Source organism: Adelges cooleyi, unplaced genomic scaffold (assembly GCF_023614345.1).
Source record: "Adelges cooleyi isolate 19-005CV unplaced genomic scaffold, UGA_ACOO_1.1 ACOO_flye_CR_arks_rails_tigmint_CR_PRNA_23, whole genome shotgun sequence".
NCBI classification, from domain to species: domain Eukaryota; kingdom Metazoa; phylum Arthropoda; class Insecta; order Hemiptera; family Adelgidae; genus Adelges; species Adelges cooleyi.
Window position 1 is genome coordinate 5538643 of NW_026095893.1, and position 19013 is coordinate 5557655.

The window sequence follows — 19013 nt, forward strand, 5'->3', positions numbered from 1 at the left end:
TAATCGTGTTATACCTTTATATGTGCACTACAACGTTTGACGACTATTGGTTCATATTTAATTCAATTAAATATTAAGCAACGCGTCGAGGTACTTAACGTAATTAAACCACCACGCTGTCGTCGCGTTCGTAGCAAGGGAATAACATTATTATAACAAACTGTACATCGCCTACGCCTAACTATATAATATTATTGTTTTAATTTCAAAAAACCAACGGCAGACAGGTTAGCCGCCCCCCCCCCTTCGTCGCTTCGCCTTTTCATCGTTCGAGTTTTATACTTTATTAATTATTGGGTTTGTGGCGTAGACCAATCGAGTAAATTGCATCTGCAATTTTTTATCCTTTTTCTAAAACCACTGATGGCACCAGGATTGAATGACTTGAGTTGAGCTCACGGCACCGCGTAGCTTATTAAATCGTTTTTTAAATGTATATTTTCCAATTCCTCCGTATTGAATGAATAACGTAAAATATCTGGCGAATAGTAAACAAGATGTTGCTCATATTTTTTTCTTATTAACGATATTTTGCTCATAAAAATATACGTCCACATACCACAGTCCTCAGACACACAAGCTGATAAAGTCGAGAGAGACTAAGCTCGCTTTTCATATAAAACTCCCTTAAAACACTATGTAGGCAACGTCCATCAATTTTATATTTTTAGAATTTCACAAAAAAATAAGCACCTACCATAATATAACTACACAGAAATAAATACATAGTTGGTCCAACTAAAATTATGGTTAATAAAAGGTTAAAGCACAATACATTTCTAGTTGGTATAACTAAATAAGTAGTTGGGCCAGCTAAATTTTTAGTTAAAGCAACTGTACATTCAGTTGGGCCAACTATTTATTTGGTTATTCTAACTAGAAATGTATTGTGTCTCTATATTAACCATAATTTTAGTTGGACCAACTAAATATTTTTCCCGTGTAACCGTTAGTTATATAATGCGGTACTGTGTAGATAAAATAATGATTAATGTATTGAGTTTATTTATGAGTTAAGTAATAAGGCTTTAAACCTCGTTGACACAATGACATTACAATGACATGTCAGTCTGGAAAATATTCTGAAACGATTAATTAAAATACCAAATGCATTTTCATCTATTCTGCGTTCCTGAACAGTGTCTGTAGTTGTATGCGCGCTCCTTAAGACTCTGGTTTGGCCGTTTGGGAAATGGCTTCATCAGGTACTGGTTTAAGAGGAAAGCGTCCTTTTCTAGTATTACACTATCCTCTGAACACCTAACTGATTTTATAATATTGTAGTGTTCAAAGCTGATTTTCCAAAAATTCCCCCATTCGAAGAACTTCAATAGATTCCTACGTCTATGCGCGTAAAGTTGAAATCGTCATTAACCAAGACATGAAGAACTATAATGAACTGATTTTTGTCACTAAAATATAATGAAACAGAATATTTAGGGCACTTTATAAGCATGTGTTTGCCGTCAATCGTCCCAACTCGTCCTAGTCTAAATAGATCTATAATCACATTAAACGGCGAGACCTCAGTTTCAGATCCTTATGACTTGGGTTATCCTTATACCGAGTCCACAAAGAGCGAACAATATTAAAACAAAACAAAAACACGATGTTTTTAGACAATTTCCAAACAATTTTGTTTTTTTTCAACAAAATGTTCTGTTTTTTAAGAACAAAACCGTGTCCCGTTCGTGGTGGGAAATTTTATAGATGTTTTTGTTTTCATGAACACTATAGTTCGGCGTGGACACAAAATTGTGTTTAAATATTAATTGTTAAATGTAATTAAATATTAATGTGTTAAAAAATAAAAACAAGTTATATTAATAACTAGTTTATATTATACCAATGTCATCATCCCATAAATCTTTTAAAAGTTAATTTATTCATTTACATTTCTTTTTTGTAACGTTGGTCTTACCCAAAAACCTCGGAGAAAAATAACTTTAAGTTTTATAACTAGAAAAACTTAATATATTTTTACATTAAAATTAGTCTTCTTTCTTCTCTTTTTCTGGGCTTTTACAGGCCTTTAAGACCATCGTCGCAACAACATATTGTCTCCATCCCTCTTTATCTTTCGCACATTATTCAGCGTTCCTTACATTCAGAAGTTTTAAGTCTTCCTGTTTTCTATCTATCCATCTTTGTCTAGGCCATCCTCTAGGTCTCTTAACGTTGGGTTTCCATTTAGTTATTAATCCAATTATTCCTTCTGGTCTCCATACGTGTCCTGCCCAACTTATCCTCGTACTTTTTAGGGTCCCAATAATGGTAGGTTCTTTACAAAGATTATCCAACTCTTCGTTGTTTCTCAATTCATACTCTCCATCGTTATTTCTCTTTGGACCGAAGATTTTCCTTAATATCTTTCTTTCAAACACTTCTAACTTTTTTTCATCTGATTTTATCGTGGCCCCAAGTACTACATGCATATAGAGCAATTTGTTTAACTATGACTTTGTATAACGTAATTTTAGACTTTATTGATAGTAATCTCGATTTAAAAAATGGCATTAGACTATAGTAGCATCTATTTGCTACCATAAGTCGTTTTTTAACTTCTTCGTGGCTATTAGCATTTTCATTGATCTCTGCCCCTAGGTACTTGAAGCTCTGTACCCTAAAATTAGTCGGCGTACTTATAACGGTGACTAGATAAATTTTTGTCAAATATTGCCTATCCTTTGTCCCTTAATAAATAGCGCTTTCCGTTCCCCTTTTGCTGAACCAGCAGACTATGATAATTGATAATCTTGCTAAAGATATAACCATCGAACAAGAGGAAACAGCTGAGTATAGTGATAACGACATACAAAACTTAACCTACCACCAAGAGAAATTAACTACATATTACACAAACTATAAACTGATGATTGCTATTTGCTTACCTATAATTTTTATTAGTTTTAGAATTGATTATAAATTGTAATTTATAATCAATGGTTTTAAGTATTAACTTACCAGAATAAAGTGAGAAAACTATTTCTATTGAAAGGGATTGGATACCGCTTATTCCCGTCCCTATCTATCTCACGCGCATCATAGGAAGTAAGGCGTATATTTTGTCCACCGTACCGAATCGGTACTACCGATCTACCTAGTGATGCAGTAAGGAATCTGAAAACAGATATGAATTTTCGTAAAGTTTATTTGAGATTCTACAGAGTACATTTTTCCTACTTTAAATAAGTAACATTTAAACATTTTATAAAATTTTAAATTTGGAAAAGGTTAAAATTAAAAATTGATCAAAGTACTCCTTGATCTCGAGTATACGTCTTTATGACAAATTTAAATCTGTTTCCAGATTTATTCTCGCATTACTAGGAAAATCGGTAGTCGGTACGCCGCGCCGTAACGATGGACAAAATATATGTCTATATTCCTAAGTTGCGCATGAAATGGATAGACGGGAATAATCGGTGTGATGTCCAATCCTCTTAGTATTTTTATTCATTTGCGTTACAAATGTAAACAGTCATGGTTCTTTTTTTTACTTTTTATACCTACGCAAGTCGTAACTGTAAAATTTATTTTATCATATTTTGATTTGATGTTAATGATTATTTCTTGTTTTTTACTCCATGAAACCTTAGATAATTTTCAAACAAAAATATCTACCGGGTGTTATCAATTGTTTATTTACATTTTCCGCTTTTTTCTAATTCATAAAATACTTTTAAACTTTGGAAAACTAATTAAGTATTATAGCTATTTTTCATCATTAAGTGGAATAGTTAAACAATAAGCGAAAAGTAATATTAAAAATTATAATAAGTGAGCGGAAATCATATAGTGGTAACTCGTAAATATGTTTAGGTATTTCAAAAACTGATTAACAATAACTGACACAGTATTAATTAAATAGCGTATAGCATTTAAATCATTTACAAAGAATTATTATAAAATTTTAAACATGCCTAATGTATCAGAAAACCACCATGAAGTAAGAATGTATATTGTGATTAGTAGTTTGAAAAAAGTTAATTTGGGACTTATTCTAGACCGAGAAAATATCACTCAGTTCAGTAATCATTATCCACCCAGGGTCACTAAATTTAAGAATTGGTCGTGCAGTTGACCCTATACCTCATACTGTTATACATGGTATTGCTCGACCGGTCTCGAAGTTCTGTGGTAGTTATAAGAGATATGATCAAATTCTGACAGCTCTACCGAATAAAGTATGATTAAAGTATAATAATTTGAAAAGTATTATTAACATATGATGTTATAGAATTCAGATATTTGGGCCACAATGGAAGATAGTAGACTTCAAGCATCGCACATGTTACAATCTAGCTTGCAATCGAACGGTGATAGAAGATATGCGACTCCTCCTCAACAAATAGCTGCTTATAATCGAAAATCTAAACCACAACTGCTTGAAATTCCTCCCCAACAGTTTATTGACCCTGGAGGCAATAAAACTGTGTTTGGAGAAGAAGTAATGTTCATAATCAAAAATTAGACTGATTTAAATGTATGCATCTATTAATTGTTTACACTAACTTTATGTTATTTCAGATATTCAGAATTAATCCTTGTCTTCAATATAATATCTCCTTTCCCATAGTTAATGGGGAATTAAATATAAATGACAAAATTGGAGGCTCGTTAACTGCTGTCTTATCAGATCTAGAAGCTATTTGGACACATTTTATTAACAACTTGTTAAATATCCCTACAACAGAATTTAAAGTGAGACTTTCTACTGTACTTCTTACTCTAAAATAAAATATGTTGTGTACAACTTTAATAATTAGTTCAGTAAATCATTTTATAAGATTGAGTTGCGTTTTCATGTATAGTATTAATTTCTTTTGTAGCATTTCCATTCTTAATTATTTTAAATTGTATTTATTTTAGAATTATAGAGTTATTCTGATTATACCAGATATATTTAACAGAGTTCATGTTAGAGAAATGATGTCACTAATATTGAATACCATGAAATTCAAAGCTTGCATCCTTATACAGGTACTTTATTTGTAACATAGATTTTTAAGTAAATTTTATTCGTATCTACGCATTACAGGATCATGTTGCTGCGACTTTTGGTGCTGGTTTAGGCTATGCATGTGTTGTCGATGTAGGTCATCGAAAGACATCTGTGAGTTGTATAGAAGACGGCATATCGCAACGTAATACACGTATAAGATTACGCTATGGAGGAGGTAGTACTTTATAACATAACTATTATGTTAACACTTCCAAAGCAAAAGGATATGAATGATACCTAAATTGCAGCTAAACCTTTTTGTAGTCTACTTACTATTTTAGCTTTAACACCAACAAATGCTCTAAATGCTATGCTTGATTATTATCAACATAAAAATGTATTTTAATACTAACTTACACCAATCTTTTAATTTTTTTTTTTTGTTTGAAAAAAAATATATTCTTTGGCCTTAGAAGCGTTAATATTATAATGTAATACTTGAATCACAAAAGTGTAATGCACAATTTATAATAAAACAGTTGATAGTTAAAATACATTAACTAGGTAACCATTATTTGTTTATAAGTTTACATATTCACATTTTAAGTAGCCTTAAAACTCTTCTACATTTATTAAGAAATAACTGTTGACATTTTTTTTTCTCTAAGGTTTGACTACTATGGCTATTAGCTGCTGGTTTATTTTGTTGTTTATTGATTTTGGGTTTTGGTTAGGTTAGTGTAGGTGTGGACATGGGTCGCCGCTAAAAATCCTAGATGGTCACCCATCTGGGATCAAGCAGCAATGGACACAGCCTAACCTCAGGTACTGCATGAGAGCTGAGGTGTCCACTGTGCTACATCATGCCCTGTGTTGAAATTGTTAATATGAAAAATTTCAAATTAATTGTATTGCCTTATCTGTATTTTTCAGCAAACATTACACAAACATTCCACTGGCTTCTAAAGAAATGTGGTTTTCCTTATACTGTATGTGATCCCTTAAAAAACTATTATGATGCAACACTGTTACAACAATTAAAAGAAGATTTTTGCCATTTAAACTTAGATAAGTGTGGTTGCATGGAAAGATCAGTAATTGTAAAAAAACCTACTGAACCAGTAACACAATATACTATTCAGGTATTTAATCTATATATATATATATATATATATAATATAATGCTTATAAAATCAAATTATAATATTATTTTTAGGTGGGTGATGAAGCAATGATCGCAGTATTAGGTGTGTTTAATCCAACATTAATGGGAATCACTGACAATAATCATTATGTAATCCAAGAAGGATCTAAATCACTACCTGAAGATCCATATGACGAAGAATTTTTAAGAGAAACTAGTGTAATTTTTAAATATTTTTGTTTTTGTACCAATTGTTTTACAATGTTAGTTTCAATGACTTAATTTATAGAGACGAGGTACTGGTCGTGAATTGGAAACTGAAACTCAAGCTGAGAATAGTATAACACACAACACAGAGGAAGAAATTTGTGTAGATCAAATTGAAACAGCTGGCAATTATTTTGACATTGAAACGGGGAGACCTCAAAGCCTCGATAAAGTAATCGTGCAGAGTATTGAAAGGCTAAGTAAGTTACTTTGTTTTTTCAGTGGTATAGTCATAAAGTGTACAAATGCTGTGTATAGTTTCCAATTTTTCTATGTCTATGTGTACTCATAATGAAAATTGTATACTCGCGGTGAGAGTACATAACAACACCACTACTTTACCCTACAAAACATTAGTATTTACTTAGACTTATATGTTTATGTATAGATTCAGATGACATAAAGCGAAAAATGTATAGTAGTATTTTGGTTGTTGGCGGTGGATTAAAATTTGAAGGTGCGTGTGCTTGGTTAAAGAGCAAAATATCTCTTAACGCACAACAAGTTTATTATGGAGGTATTAATAAACAAATAATATAATAAAATAACTGAATAGTTTATTTGATTTTTTTATTAATTTAAGGACACATTGAAATTATAAATTCACCCAAAGATTTGGATCCTCTAATTGTTACATGGAAAGGGGCCTCTATACTCGGGGGCCTAGAATCATCCAACGAACTTTGGATCACTGGAAAAGAATGGTCATCTTGGAGTATTCGAATTTTAAAAGAACGAGCAATGTTTAATTGGTGACTTTTTTAAGCATATATTTTATACATAAATTGTTTGTAAATATATTAAATTAATACTAGTCATTATTATTTTTAATTTTTTTAACCATATCAAAAATATGTATGTGTACGATTATAAACAGTTGAAATATTCAGGTTTACCTAATATTATAACATGCGAGAACTTAAAACTTGATTTTACCATATTCTTTAGTTGAATTTTTACAATTTTTTGCGAAGAAAAACTGCCGTTAAGAAAGATAAATTTACATACCTTGCGGGTACTTAGTATGCATTATATCTACTAATCATTATTTAATTTATATTTTCAAAGTGTGATCATTTAAGGCTCATATTTACCTAAAAAAAACTACAAAATTATAAGTACCCTAATGGTTTGTTTTTGGTTAAAAAAACCTGAATACTACCAACTACCATCCCCCTAATCTAAATAATTATTTAATTTAATAAATTAGATTAAAAGCCTTATGTACAAATTACTATTGATTTACCAAAATGTATAGTTATTAAAATAGCTAATAGTGAGAAATGCTGATAATTGTTTGGTTTTTTTTTTACTACTTTAGATTTCGATATAGTTTTTTACACTATAAAATATACATAATGTACTTTTTATGAGTCATATTAATAAAATAAAATTACTTAAAATATATTTATTGTCTATTTATGTTTCTATAATTAAACTAACCCTGCAGTATTTAGTAGACAATTTGTACACATACATTTTTGCATTCTGCAACGCATGCTAGTTAATAAAAAATAAAAAACCGTTAGTTTTTAAATTATATTTGTATGCATTATTATTTAACAAAACGAATAAATAATGGTTTTATTATACTGATATCAAAGATAAACCATTTACACTAGTAGAGGACACTTTGCCTGCTATTACTTTTGGATTACAGTATAGGAATATATTTGCAAACTATACATTTAAAACTAAAATTTTAGTATACCTTAAAGCACAGTAATAAGATGTCTATAGGTATTTTATTTATTATATCCAAAAGTATCATAGCGTCTGTTTAAAACGGTTTTCCATAATTTTTTTTTCTTCTGTCTGTTACAACAACATTAGTATTTTGTCTGGCGGTCATAGAATCTTATCATTTTGGCAACAGTTAAAATACAATATTTTACGTTTTATAAGCATTTTTTGATTAAGTGATTCGACACTTTTTTTATTATGATTTACTGCAAAAAAAGTTGGCTGGTTGAAGGGTTAGCTAGATTTTACACTTAAACTATAAACACACGAAATTATGCCCCTTATGACCATTTGCACCAACTATGGTTAAAATTTGAGGGTAGTTTAACAATACTGTAACTATAGGTTAAACTCTAATGATAATTTAATTATGGTATCGGTATTTGGTGAAAAATGAATAAATAAAATAAGGAACACAAGTACATTATTTATGTACATTTATTACACAGAAATTAAAGTAGTTAGATAATTCAACATAGCTTACGCACAATATAGCCAATGGACTTTAAAAAGGACCATTAACTTAAAATTAACAAATAGGGTAGACACAAAAATGTGATCAGCACAAGTTACTAAAAAAAAAAACAATATACATATACAACTAAACTACTTCAAAACCTGAACATTACAATTTATAATCATTAAAAAAAAACCGTTTTTAAGAACAGTGCAAGATTTTAACAATAAATAAAATAGTTGACTTCTTACTGAAAAAAATAAATGATAAATCTTTTACTGTTCCGATTGAATAAGAAAATTGGTCATGCTTACGATTTTAGAAGTTTGATCAACATTTTTAATTACAATTAGGAAAGTGCTTACCTTTTGCCTAATTTGAAAGTTTGGCATGTAAAACTGTACATGCGAGATCACAGCTTCTAAAAAATCAAAATAAATTAGTAGACATTTTTTTTATTATTTATTATGCCTAAATATAAACACAATTATTTTCTTGTTGAATTAACCCCAAAATAATTCAGAATTAAATTAAAGCAATAAAGTAAAATTTGTCAAAACAAATGAAAAAATTAACAAAACGTTTTTGATATCATATACCAACCTTTATTTTCAATTAATAAAATCTTTTACGCCATAGACTCACAAAGAGACACGACCGTTAATCTATGGTAACGTCGTGCACATGGACACGTGTTTGGGTGGAATTGTATCTTGGAATAGCTGAAATTGTTCAAAATAACCATTATCTAATAATGAGAATATAATGATTTAAAAATAAAATTTTAGTAGATCACTGATTATTGTCTGATAATTTTTTTTACAATTACTAAGTTTAAAAAATATCAAAATTTCCATCAGCGATCAACCAAAATATAATTAGGTTAAAAAAGATTTTAGCATGACCAACTTTCTATTTTTATTTAACTTACAATTATATTATAAAAGTATACTCTAATAAGCTTAATACATTAATAACAAAATTAAATTCTTACAATAATGAGAAATCATACTTGTATTTATATTGCTTGATGTTTTGAAAAAAACTTGTTTAAAAGTTAAATTATTCTACCAAAATAAATGATAACAAAAGTAACATATTAAATATTGTTAAATCGTAGGTGTGAGTAAAAACATTTAAAAAAATATATTTTACTAACAGTAAATAATGTGTTACAAATCGTAGATCTTCTTTGAATAGATTCAAAAATAAGTATAATAATGGTTAACATTTATTTTTCTAGCCCAAAATTTGAAATGAAGTTTAATATTTAATATTGTGCGATGTGTATAATGTTGTATATAATTATAGATTCTTTCAACTTAAATAATATATAATAGATACAGCATTTTTAATACAATTTTTTTTTTGTTCAACAAATAGTCTTCTAACTGTAGTAATGAACAACTCATTGAAAATGTTTATTATTTTTATTTGTACCAATCTGGTTATAAAGTAAATGACAAAGAAATGGAATTCAGTATATTTTTAAAAACTAAATAATAAAATAAAATAATTACAATTGCTTATGGTAAATTTAGCATGATATTTGCTGTGAAAAAGGATCCTCAAAGAATCTTGCTGAGCACTCATCACAAAATTCAACAGATATCCTTCTATTAGATACGTGTAAACAAACACCTACCTCGGTTGTTGAAATGTCGTCAGCAGCATTTAATGCCCATTCTGCACCATTGGCAACTCGTGCTAATGGAAGATCCACTTGATTTTCTCTTTCGTCTAATAAATTAAAACAACCATCAAAAAGACTACTGCTGGTACTGACAGGAATACGGTCAACTCTTGTTTCAGAGTTTAACTCGTTTAAAGTTTTTTCGACATTACTACCTTGTGGAATCACATTCCTCCATCGTACATTGCGCAATATATTACCAATCTGAGGACTGTTGGAAATTACGTTCCTCAAGTAAGCTATTTCTCGACGACTTCGCACTGACTTCTTTTCACGTTCATCTAGCTCTTTTTTCAAATCGTTTATCTCACGTTTTAGTTTGGCCATTTTATGTTCCAAACTTTTTACATACTGTTTCTGTTTAATGCGGTTCATGCGAGCTGCCACAGCATTTTTGCTGTTGCTGGTTGGTAGACGGCGAGGTCTACTCGAGCCCGGCCTCCTGTGATCAGAATCCGAATCGGATAATTCATACTTCTCTGAGGACGTTGATGAACTGGACGAACGGCCCATTTTCTCTTGTGCCTTAATATGTAATACGAACTGGACAGATTACAATCGTTCAAATATGTATGAATATTTCTTACTTACAGATGGTGTTACCTCAGAAGTTTACCAATCAAAATGCGTTAACCATTTCCGGTAAAGAAAAATAATAGCGCAAACTCTTCGACTTAAGGATTAAACGTAAATTAACGTTTGAACTCTGAATAGAATCAGTACCACATTTATACAAATTTCCTATCAGAAATCAGAATACAAAACAGATGAGTGCCTACACTACAGCTGCCTAAAGTGTCTACGGAATACGCATAATCGATAAAAAAAATGTACGGTAGTCGGTCAGGTTAGGTGACTACTTTCTACTCAAAATGAAATTCATCGAGCGGTAGCATTGCCGATTGCGTAAAACAAATTGACATATTTACCTTAAAAATTACTATTTAACGAAATATTTATGCATAACAAATATAAATAATTTAAGACATAAGTATAAATTATAAATTAAATAATATTATATATTATTATATTATAATTTATACTATAATATCTCTTGGCTCTTATTCGTTGAAATGGTTGAACAGGACATAACGTTGCACCCTGTTTCGTACAGTGCATACCACGGCTTGAAGGCATTAAACAGCTGGTAAAACGGTAACTTGAGTACAATAATATTATATTTCATAATTTGTATACTTACTTAAACAAAAAAGTAACATATCGTCGAATGGCGAATTGAACTTGGTGATATTATGATAACGTTTGGGAAAATTGATTAGTAACAATTAACATATTTTGCGTTTGACGCTAGTTGCTACTAAGTACTACTTTATTCATATTTATTATTTATGTATTTTCTGTGCTATCTTGTTGGCTGTTGCGATACGTTAATTTTGTTGGATAAATAGTTATAATTCAACAGTGAAACAGTGAAATACAATAAATCTGGTTGCGAATTGCAATTATGTCAACTTTTAGCAAAGGTAAGTTACTTAGATAAATGAATGAGTAGTAAATATATTACTTTATGTTAACAATAAAAATCGAAGTGTACCTACTTTGATGATGCTGTAATATTTTTTTAATTTGCGAAATTTATTATATTAGTTATTGAATATACAGAACACATTAGTGTACTTTGACGATGCTAGTATACATATTTAGTTTGTTAAATGTATTATATAAATATTTAGCATTATTGTAAAAAAATAATTTTGTTAAACTATATACACGTAAGAATTAATTGTAATACATACCAAAATATAACCAATTAAAAATATTCGTACATTTACATTATAATTTCATAATTACATTTATAAAAACTAAAGTAGGTACAGCCTAATATTTTGTTAAAAATAATTGTGTGTGTAATATCATTATTTCAATTAAAAAATAAGAATATTAATGTATTAATGAGAGTTAAAAACAGAAATAATAGATTTTAAAAAGTGCAATTTTTAAACATAATTTACATACAATGTGATGCTTCTAATCCATTAGTATTATATCACTTCATGTAATATTAAGTATATCAGTAGCCATATTTATCTGTTTTTATTTTTCAGAATGGTGGATCAAATTCTTTACAGATACCGGCATTCCCACATTTGCATCTTCAAAATATGCTACTATTTTTCATGAAAATAGAATACAGTCTAATATGTTAATGGATTTAGATAAAGATATACTTAAGGAGATGGGCATAACTGTTATTGGTGATATTATTGCCATATTGAAGCATGCAAAAGATGTTTACAGAGAGGTAAATCTATTAAACTTGATGTACTTTATTCAGCTTCTATGTATAATAATCATAACTTTGTAGGGTTTTTACGGCAATAATGGAAATGAAATTTCAGTATCAAAGAGTAATTCTTCTGTAAATAATGAAACTGTACCGCAAAAGAAAAAATCTGGTAGTTTTGATTATATTAATAGTAATTAAGATATTTTAAACTAAATTTGTGTGTTATTTTTTCCAGTTGCTAATAAGGTAAAAAAAGTAATCGTAAAGAAAGTAAAAGTTTCTAGTGAAAGTGAATATGAAGAAGATACACTACCCATAAAAACTGTCAAGAGAATAGTGCCTTCACAACCTCCAACTAAAATAATAGTTAGGAAAGTTGTATCGAAAACAAAATCTACTCCACTCAAAATCAAACCAGTGGTGTTAAATAGTGATGATGATGATTCTCCTTCACCGACTGAGTTAAAAACTAAGAGTTCCGTTTTTGATCGTCTAGGAGTTGGTGATGTTAGTAGTACAACACCTAATCTTGATAATGCATCAACTTCAGAATCGAGAAAGGTTTATTCTCTAATTTATACATTGTAGAGTACTATTTTTACATTTTAAATACTATTTTATTTGTATTATTCAGTCGTCTGTGTTTAATCGACTTGGAAAGAAACAAAACCATGAATTAACTACAGTGCCATCAAAGCGCTCTGCACCAGTTAGTGTATGTTATGGACCCAGTATTCCTTCAGAAGAGAGTAGTGCACTTACAAAGAGAATAAAGAATGAAGTTTCAAGTATGAAATGTTATTTTATACTTATGTTTTAATACAAATGTATCATTTAATTATAGTCAAGGTTAGGTTACTTGTTGAAGTGTACAATATGTCTCATCGACTATTTTATAGTGAAATAGTATGCATACCAATATACTAAGTACGGTACCATACCATTTAATTTGTGTATTTAAAAAATCTCAAGCTTACTAGTATAAAAGTGTAAAGCTTCAATGTATTGGCTTCAATATAAACAAACACTAAACACGGTGTCCTTAAATATTTCAAATTTAAATCCACTAATAAGAGAAATTTCGACACAACAACCACAGGTCATATGAAAATATTTTCATATAATCTGTGCAACAACCTTCAAAGTTGTTAAATTATAAAAACTATTCATAAAAGCCCAGACAATATTCTTAATTTTTTGTTTTCAACTTGCATATTATTGAAGTTTAATAATTATACAATCTTAAAAATGTTAAAAAGCAATCTGCTCTTCTATCTTTTTATTTATAAATAATAAAAAATAATATCCTTTTACTGATTTTTTTTATAGATTCTAGTTCATCAAAGTCTGTGTTTGAACGTATTGGAGCTTCGTGTGACAACTTAAAAAAAAGTCCAGGTCTTGTGTCAAAAAGTGGTAAGCAACATAATATATTAATTTAAATTTAAACCTTTAACAACTAATATTTCATTTTAATTTATTTTTCTTTATGTTTTAGCTCTTTTAAGAAATGCTAACACAACTGCAACTGGAAGGCCAATACACGTCAATCCAAAAGTATGACCCTTTTTCTTTTTTAGTGGTGTATATACATTTATGGAGAGTTTATTTTAGACATAATTGATTGAATGATTTACAACTGAAGTTAGAGTACTGACCAAATTTTAAACTGCTTAGTTATCTAAATAATAAAATATTACAAACCTCAATAGTAATCATACTGAAACTATTCAACAAAGTTTATATTATGTCACTTCAATTTTGTATGTAATAATTAATTTTTTTAAATACAGGTGTTGAATGTAAACAAATTGAGCCAGTTAAATCGTTCACATTTCAGAAGTTGTGATTAAGACTCATACTTTATTTTAAACCGTTCTTTTAAGTTAATTACTTTTTCTACTATGTGAACAATTTTTTTAATACAACCTCAAAACCAGAATTTAAGTTTTATTTTGTTTATACTTGTCAAGTATATCTATGTCTGTGTATTTCTTTTTGAACTGACATTAAATAACAAGTTTTTAATTTTTAAGGTCTTGCCCTATTATTACTAATGTTGCTAAAAATATTATTTGAATAAAAATTAACCTAACATTTATTTTCAAGAAAAAACTAATAAAAATATGTACTATTTATAAAATATGCTTTAATAACATTATTTGTATTACTGTTTTTACTATTATTTTTTATATATTAATAAAATCGAAATTAATAATTGTAACAAATATGAAATTAAATTAAACAAATAGGTCAAAATGTAATTAATTAATTTTTTTCAATAACAAATTAAATATTCATATAATGTAGGAATTAAATAAGACTTTGCATGTCCAATTAATTGTGATAAGCTAAGGTAGAGAGATAAATGTTAATTGTGATTTTGTATGAGCGAATATTTTAGAGTAATATAGACAAGATTTTAAGATATTTACTTAATGTGTATAATACTATTTTTTTGTAACCATAATTTTTAATTTAAATAACAATAATTATGTGTTTAATCAATGGTGCAATATCTAAATGGTAAATATCTACAGACGTGGTGCAAACAATCAAAAATTATAATCTTTTATCAGCTTTTAGCTACTATTACTGCTATTAATATAGGTACATAATTATTATATTATCGTTATTAATATTAATAGACCCATGATATAACTAACAGTTAGTTATATTATATTATGACTAGACCATTAGGCATAGTAGACTTATAAGAAATGGACTGATAGTAGAGAGAATGGTCCGAGGATCGATATCGTTAAAATGAGATAGAGCGATTAGTTAGTGCACGGTTTAAAAATTATTGTATATGTTGCGGCTCGTGACCGATAATCAAATTTTGAGACGACAGTTTTTTTTCCCTTTAACCTTTAACTTGTTACTTTACTTTTGTATACGTATAATTTTTTTTATTGGGTAAAAGAAAATGTTTGGTTTGTAATGCAGTATTTAATTGTAACATTGGAAGAAAATTCTACTCATCAGTACTTTTTTTATGATGTCTTATTATAAATTTATTGTATGTTATACATATTTTTACACAAATATTTATGGAGTCGTCTTCAGATTCCCCAAAAATGAAAATATATAAAGAGAAAACAAAGAAATGCTGTGCAATTCATTAAACAATAAGTTATACTTCTTGCAGTGGTATCACTGCTACGACAATAGTCGTGCTCGCACATAGATAATAATGGCAAAATATTAAATTACAATCTGTGATAACATTTGAATCGCTTCATGCAAAAAAAGCCTTAGTCCTTAACTATTAACTTTTGGAAAAATCAAATAACCTTTGATATGTTTCAAAATGCATTAACATATGAAGGCTTTAGATATTAAACAGTAAAATTACATTCTGTAAAACAATATTATTATTATCAAATGCAGTCCAGATTATTAGCATTTAAGTATAGTAAACTTAGACCCTTTTTACAAAAGTCAATAATTTTCTTTGTAATTCCTGGTAATGGGACTAAATTTTTTTTTAACATGAATCGATGTGTCAAAGTGATAACGCATCTGTAATAATCACGTTTTTGATAAAATGGTGACTTAGGCCCACAAATATACATATAATAAACGAGATCGCTAACTGTACATGTCACCAATAGAGATAATTGAAGAAGCCACTTTCCACCTACTGGTGGGAAATAGAACCTTATCGCATGAAAATATGCTTATAACTTATAACAATATGAGAAGTTCAGTTGATACCGCAGAATCACAAATATATATTATTTTATACACACACAAATCGCCCAGAATGACAGACCGGCGGCTTCAATTCTTATCGCTAGTTAGCAACACTGGACTGATTACATGGAACGCGCATAATGCATTATGCTCAGTAGTTAGCAATCTAGTTTATTATATCTATGTACTACCTACTTTAAGGTCTATGGTGATAATACGCATACATTCCATATCAAAGAGGTTCAAGGTTTTTGGTCAGATACCACGCAGATGCAATATTGCGGAAAATATAAAACATAATATTTGATTTAATGATCAAATATAACGGCCTACCGTTTATGTACATTTAAATTATCCTAAAATCTCAGTTAACACAATTTCAGAAATTTTTGTACGGAATAAATGTTTTCGATATATTTTATTTACATATATTCATTTGTGCTATTAAGCATATTTTTTCTTGTTGTTTTTATTTTTTTGTAACTGTTAATAGAACTTAAGACATTGTGTCATTCAATAATGACTTTTTTTTGCTACAAAATGCATTAACCAACTTTTTAATCATACAACAATAAATAATTATATTTCATTGGTAACACTATATTACAACAATAAATAATAAACAGGTAAAATAAATTAACTACCTATATTAATACTAATTATTAAAAAGCCACAACATTACTATCAAATTTCATAAAATTAGATACTTATTTAAGGTTTAAACTTAGGTTCAACAAGGTCTTTATAAATGTTATAAAATAAACCTAAACCAATGATTCCAACTGCTGAACCTTGGGCTGCTAACCGTAGTTGAATAAGATATAACGATATAGGTCCTTTACGATTTTTAAATTTGTATAGTCCATAAGCTGCTATACACCCAAAGGCTGCCATTCCTAAAAATATTATAGACAATGTTAATACGTATTATGATAACTTATTTTAAAAACATAAAATTATTAAAAAATATTATGGAATAATTTAATATAAATAAACGTGTTATTATATTAAGCACAATTTTTTTCTTTTTACAAAAAAGTAATGATACACTTTTAGAGTTCATAAATGGATACACTTCGATAATAATAGTAAGTCAACCATTTTGTAAAATGAAACTTTTTAATAAAAATATAATATTTAAATTTAAACAACTTTTGTTGACATAAAAGTTACATGCACCTCACAAAAAATAAAATAGAGGTTTTAAAAAATTAATCTAGAGCATTGTATCAATTAAAACTTATTTAAATATTAATTTTTTTTAATCTATTTAATTTATGTTGTTACCAATAGGGAACATAGGCATTTGATTAGTTTTTTTGGAGAATCTGTTAGCGAATGAGTCTTCTTCTTCCATGACTAGAAACAACAATCAAGTTATCTGGAATTAAACAAACATGCTTTAAGGCACAATAGTTTTCACTTATTTTAGATTAATAACGGTATTTTAATTTTATGATTTAAATTAATAATCTAAAATTACTTTTAATAATTCTTTAAACTATAAAATTTACAATTAATTTACTATACCCAAATAATACTAATAATAATAAAACTAAGATGATTTTCATTTGTTATTCATACTGCTGTAGTAAGGTACACAAAAATGCGGAATAGTATATCAACTCTGACCATGATTGCAAACAACTCTTAGAGAATTACTCTATGAAACAACTACAACAGAGCTTAATGGTATCTATATTGACGCCTAAACAACGGATAAATCAAAAATAGATAAATGCAGCCAGAGCCCCCCAACATACTTTATTTTATAAATTTTACTTGCAATATCATAGTAACAGTCTAAAGTGCAGTGACTCGAAACATCATCTTGCTCCCTATAACATAAGTACCTATAATATAGTGTTATTTATAAAAGTAATCTATTCTGTGGAAGTTTCCGATACTTACAGCTATGCCACTGTTTACTATAATATAATTATAAATTATGCAGTTAATGACTAACAATAAGTAATATTTAATAGCATTGAATTAATAGTTTTAAAATATATAATATATTATTAGTCCAGCGAATGATTGACAACCCTTCCCATTAGCGAATTTGACTAGAAACTATCTTACGATGGGAGCGCTTGGTCTTCAAGTTTAAACATGTTGACAATATTATTATACCTACATATGTATTAAGTATCAAACATTAAAAAAATAAAAACTTTAAAAAATTGAGATGGACATAATCTTAGATATTTTGTTATTAAAGAATATAATTGTAGGATGTGTCAATTTTTTAATTAGTAATCCTATGATAACTTTATATAAAATAATGAACTATAAACTACTTAAATTTGACCTTGTGATGTAGCTAAATAAGCAACATAACAATTAATTACAATTTTTGAAAACATGACCAGTAAAAAATTAAAAAATATTAAAACTATCATCCTATTTTAAAATTAGCTACATATTATTAAAAATCACTTATGAAACGAATTAAAATTAAGACAGCAACTAAATTTAATAGACTACCATTATTTTTACAATATTACTATTAATTTGTTTAATGCAACTTACCTTAGCTGAACTTAAGTCAATATATTGGTAACTTTACAACAGGAAATATAGTTTTTAATTTATACAATATACTAGGCCATGATCATGATCTTGAATCTATATAGTATTTAGACAATCCGACAATAACTGTGACTTCATATTGCGCAAACTGCAAAATTTGCAAATCTTTTCTTTGATAAATGATAATAAAAATCATTATCTAATTTCACACACACGCTAGCCAACACAAGAGGAAGAATATTTATACACGGCACTTGAAGTGATAAAATTTGATAATTTTACAAA

General features: G+C 28.4%; 4 protein-coding genes and 1 long non-coding RNA gene across 11 annotated transcripts; 2 read left to right on the forward strand and 3 right to left on the reverse strand.

Annotated features, from left to right (window-relative positions):
• Positions 1-3669: 3669 nt before the first annotated feature.
• LOC126835531 (actin-related protein 8-like) lies at positions 3670-7170 on the forward strand. Its single transcript, XM_050568191.1, has 11 exons — positions 3670-3949; positions 4008-4187; positions 4241-4450; positions 4531-4704; positions 4873-4983; positions 5042-5180; positions 5879-6087; positions 6162-6308; positions 6379-6556; positions 6745-6873; positions 6940-7170. Exons 1-11 carry the CDS (start codon positions 3920-3922, stop codon positions 7110-7112), a joined length of 1680 nt encoding a protein of 559 aa, XP_050424148.1. The 5' UTR covers positions 3670-3919; the 3' UTR covers positions 7113-7170.
• A 1353-nt stretch (positions 7171-8523) lies between these two features.
• LOC126835874 (CREB/ATF bZIP transcription factor-like) lies at positions 8524-11270 on the reverse strand. 7 transcript variants are annotated; one of them, XM_050568727.1, is made up of 5 exons: positions 10841-11253; positions 10202-10774; positions 9160-9278; positions 8922-8977; positions 8525-8806 (listed from the first exon to the last, which is right to left on the reverse strand). In XM_050568727.1, exons 2-3 carry the CDS (start codon positions 10760-10762, stop codon positions 9222-9224), a joined length of 618 nt encoding a protein of 205 aa, XP_050424684.1. In that variant the 5' UTR covers positions 10763-10774; positions 10841-11253; the 3' UTR covers positions 8525-8806; positions 8922-8977; positions 9160-9221. The 7 variants fall into 7 exon arrangements, with proteins under 7 accessions (XP_050424683.1, XP_050424684.1, XP_050424686.1 ...); XM_050568729.1 differs by having other exon boundaries at positions 8527-8977; positions 10202-10296; positions 10405-10774; positions 10841-11245; XM_050568726.1 differs by having other exon boundaries at positions 8524-8977.
• Positions 11271-11500: 230 nt separating this feature from the next.
• On the forward strand, positions 11501-14584 carry LOC126835873 (uncharacterized protein C19orf47). The gene is made up of 8 exons (XM_050568722.1): positions 11501-11733; positions 12316-12512; positions 12576-12666; positions 12733-13058; positions 13132-13285; positions 13827-13913; positions 13996-14054; positions 14291-14584. Exons 1-8 carry the CDS (start codon positions 11715-11717, stop codon positions 14348-14350), a joined length of 993 nt encoding a protein of 330 aa, XP_050424679.1. The 5' UTR covers positions 11501-11714; the 3' UTR covers positions 14351-14584.
• A 2166-nt stretch (positions 14585-16750) lies between these two features.
• Positions 16751-17577, reverse strand: LOC126835162 (HIG1 domain family member 1C-like). Its single transcript, XM_050567476.1, has 2 exons — positions 17484-17577; positions 16751-17092 (listed from the first exon to the last, which is right to left on the reverse strand). Exons 1-2 carry the CDS (start codon positions 17551-17553, stop codon positions 16908-16910), a joined length of 255 nt encoding a protein of 84 aa, XP_050423433.1. The 5' UTR covers positions 17554-17577; the 3' UTR covers positions 16751-16907.
• Positions 17578-17706: 129 nt separating this feature from the next.
• LOC126835163 (uncharacterized) lies at positions 17707-18969 on the reverse strand. Its single transcript, XR_007685167.1, has 3 exons — positions 18729-18969; positions 17979-18034; positions 17707-17904 (listed from the first exon to the last, which is right to left on the reverse strand). It is a non-coding gene; the product is annotated as an uncharacterized LOC126835163 (long non-coding RNA).
• Between the last annotated feature and the right edge of the window lie 44 nt (positions 18970-19013).

Excerpts from the sequence above, each read along its gene's own strand:
- LOC126835531 (XM_050568191.1), top strand. The coding sequence starts at position 3,920 with ATGCCTAATGTATCAGAAAACCACCATGAA. Across the intron at positions 3,950-4,007 it reads TATCAGAAAACCACCATGAA|ACCGAGAAAATATCACTCAG; the intron begins GTAAGAATGTAT and ends GACTTATTCTAG. Across the intron at positions 4,188-4,240 it reads TGACAGCTCTACCGAATAAA|AATTCAGATATTTGGGCCAC; the intron begins GTATGATTAAAG and ends ATGATGTTATAG.
- LOC126835873 (XM_050568722.1), top strand. Across the intron at positions 12,667-12,732 it reads ACCGCAAAAGAAAAAATCTG|TTGCTAATAAGGTAAAAAAA; the intron begins GTAGTTTTGATT and ends TATTTTTTCCAG. Across the intron at positions 13,914-13,995 it reads AGGTCTTGTGTCAAAAAGTG|CTCTTTTAAGAAATGCTAAC; the intron begins GTAAGCAACATA and ends TTTATGTTTTAG.
- LOC126835874 (XM_050568725.1), bottom strand. The coding sequence starts at position 10,762 with ATGGGCCGTTCGTCCAGTTCATCAACGTCCTCAGAGAAGTATGAATTA.
- LOC126835162 (XM_050567476.1), bottom strand. The coding sequence starts at position 17,553 with ATGGAAGAAGAAGACTCATTCGCTAACAGATTCTCCAAAAAAACTAAT. Across the intron at positions 17,093-17,483 it reads AATGCCTATGTTCCCTATTG|GAATGGCAGCCTTTGGGTGT; the intron begins GTAACAACATAA and ends TAATATTTTTAG.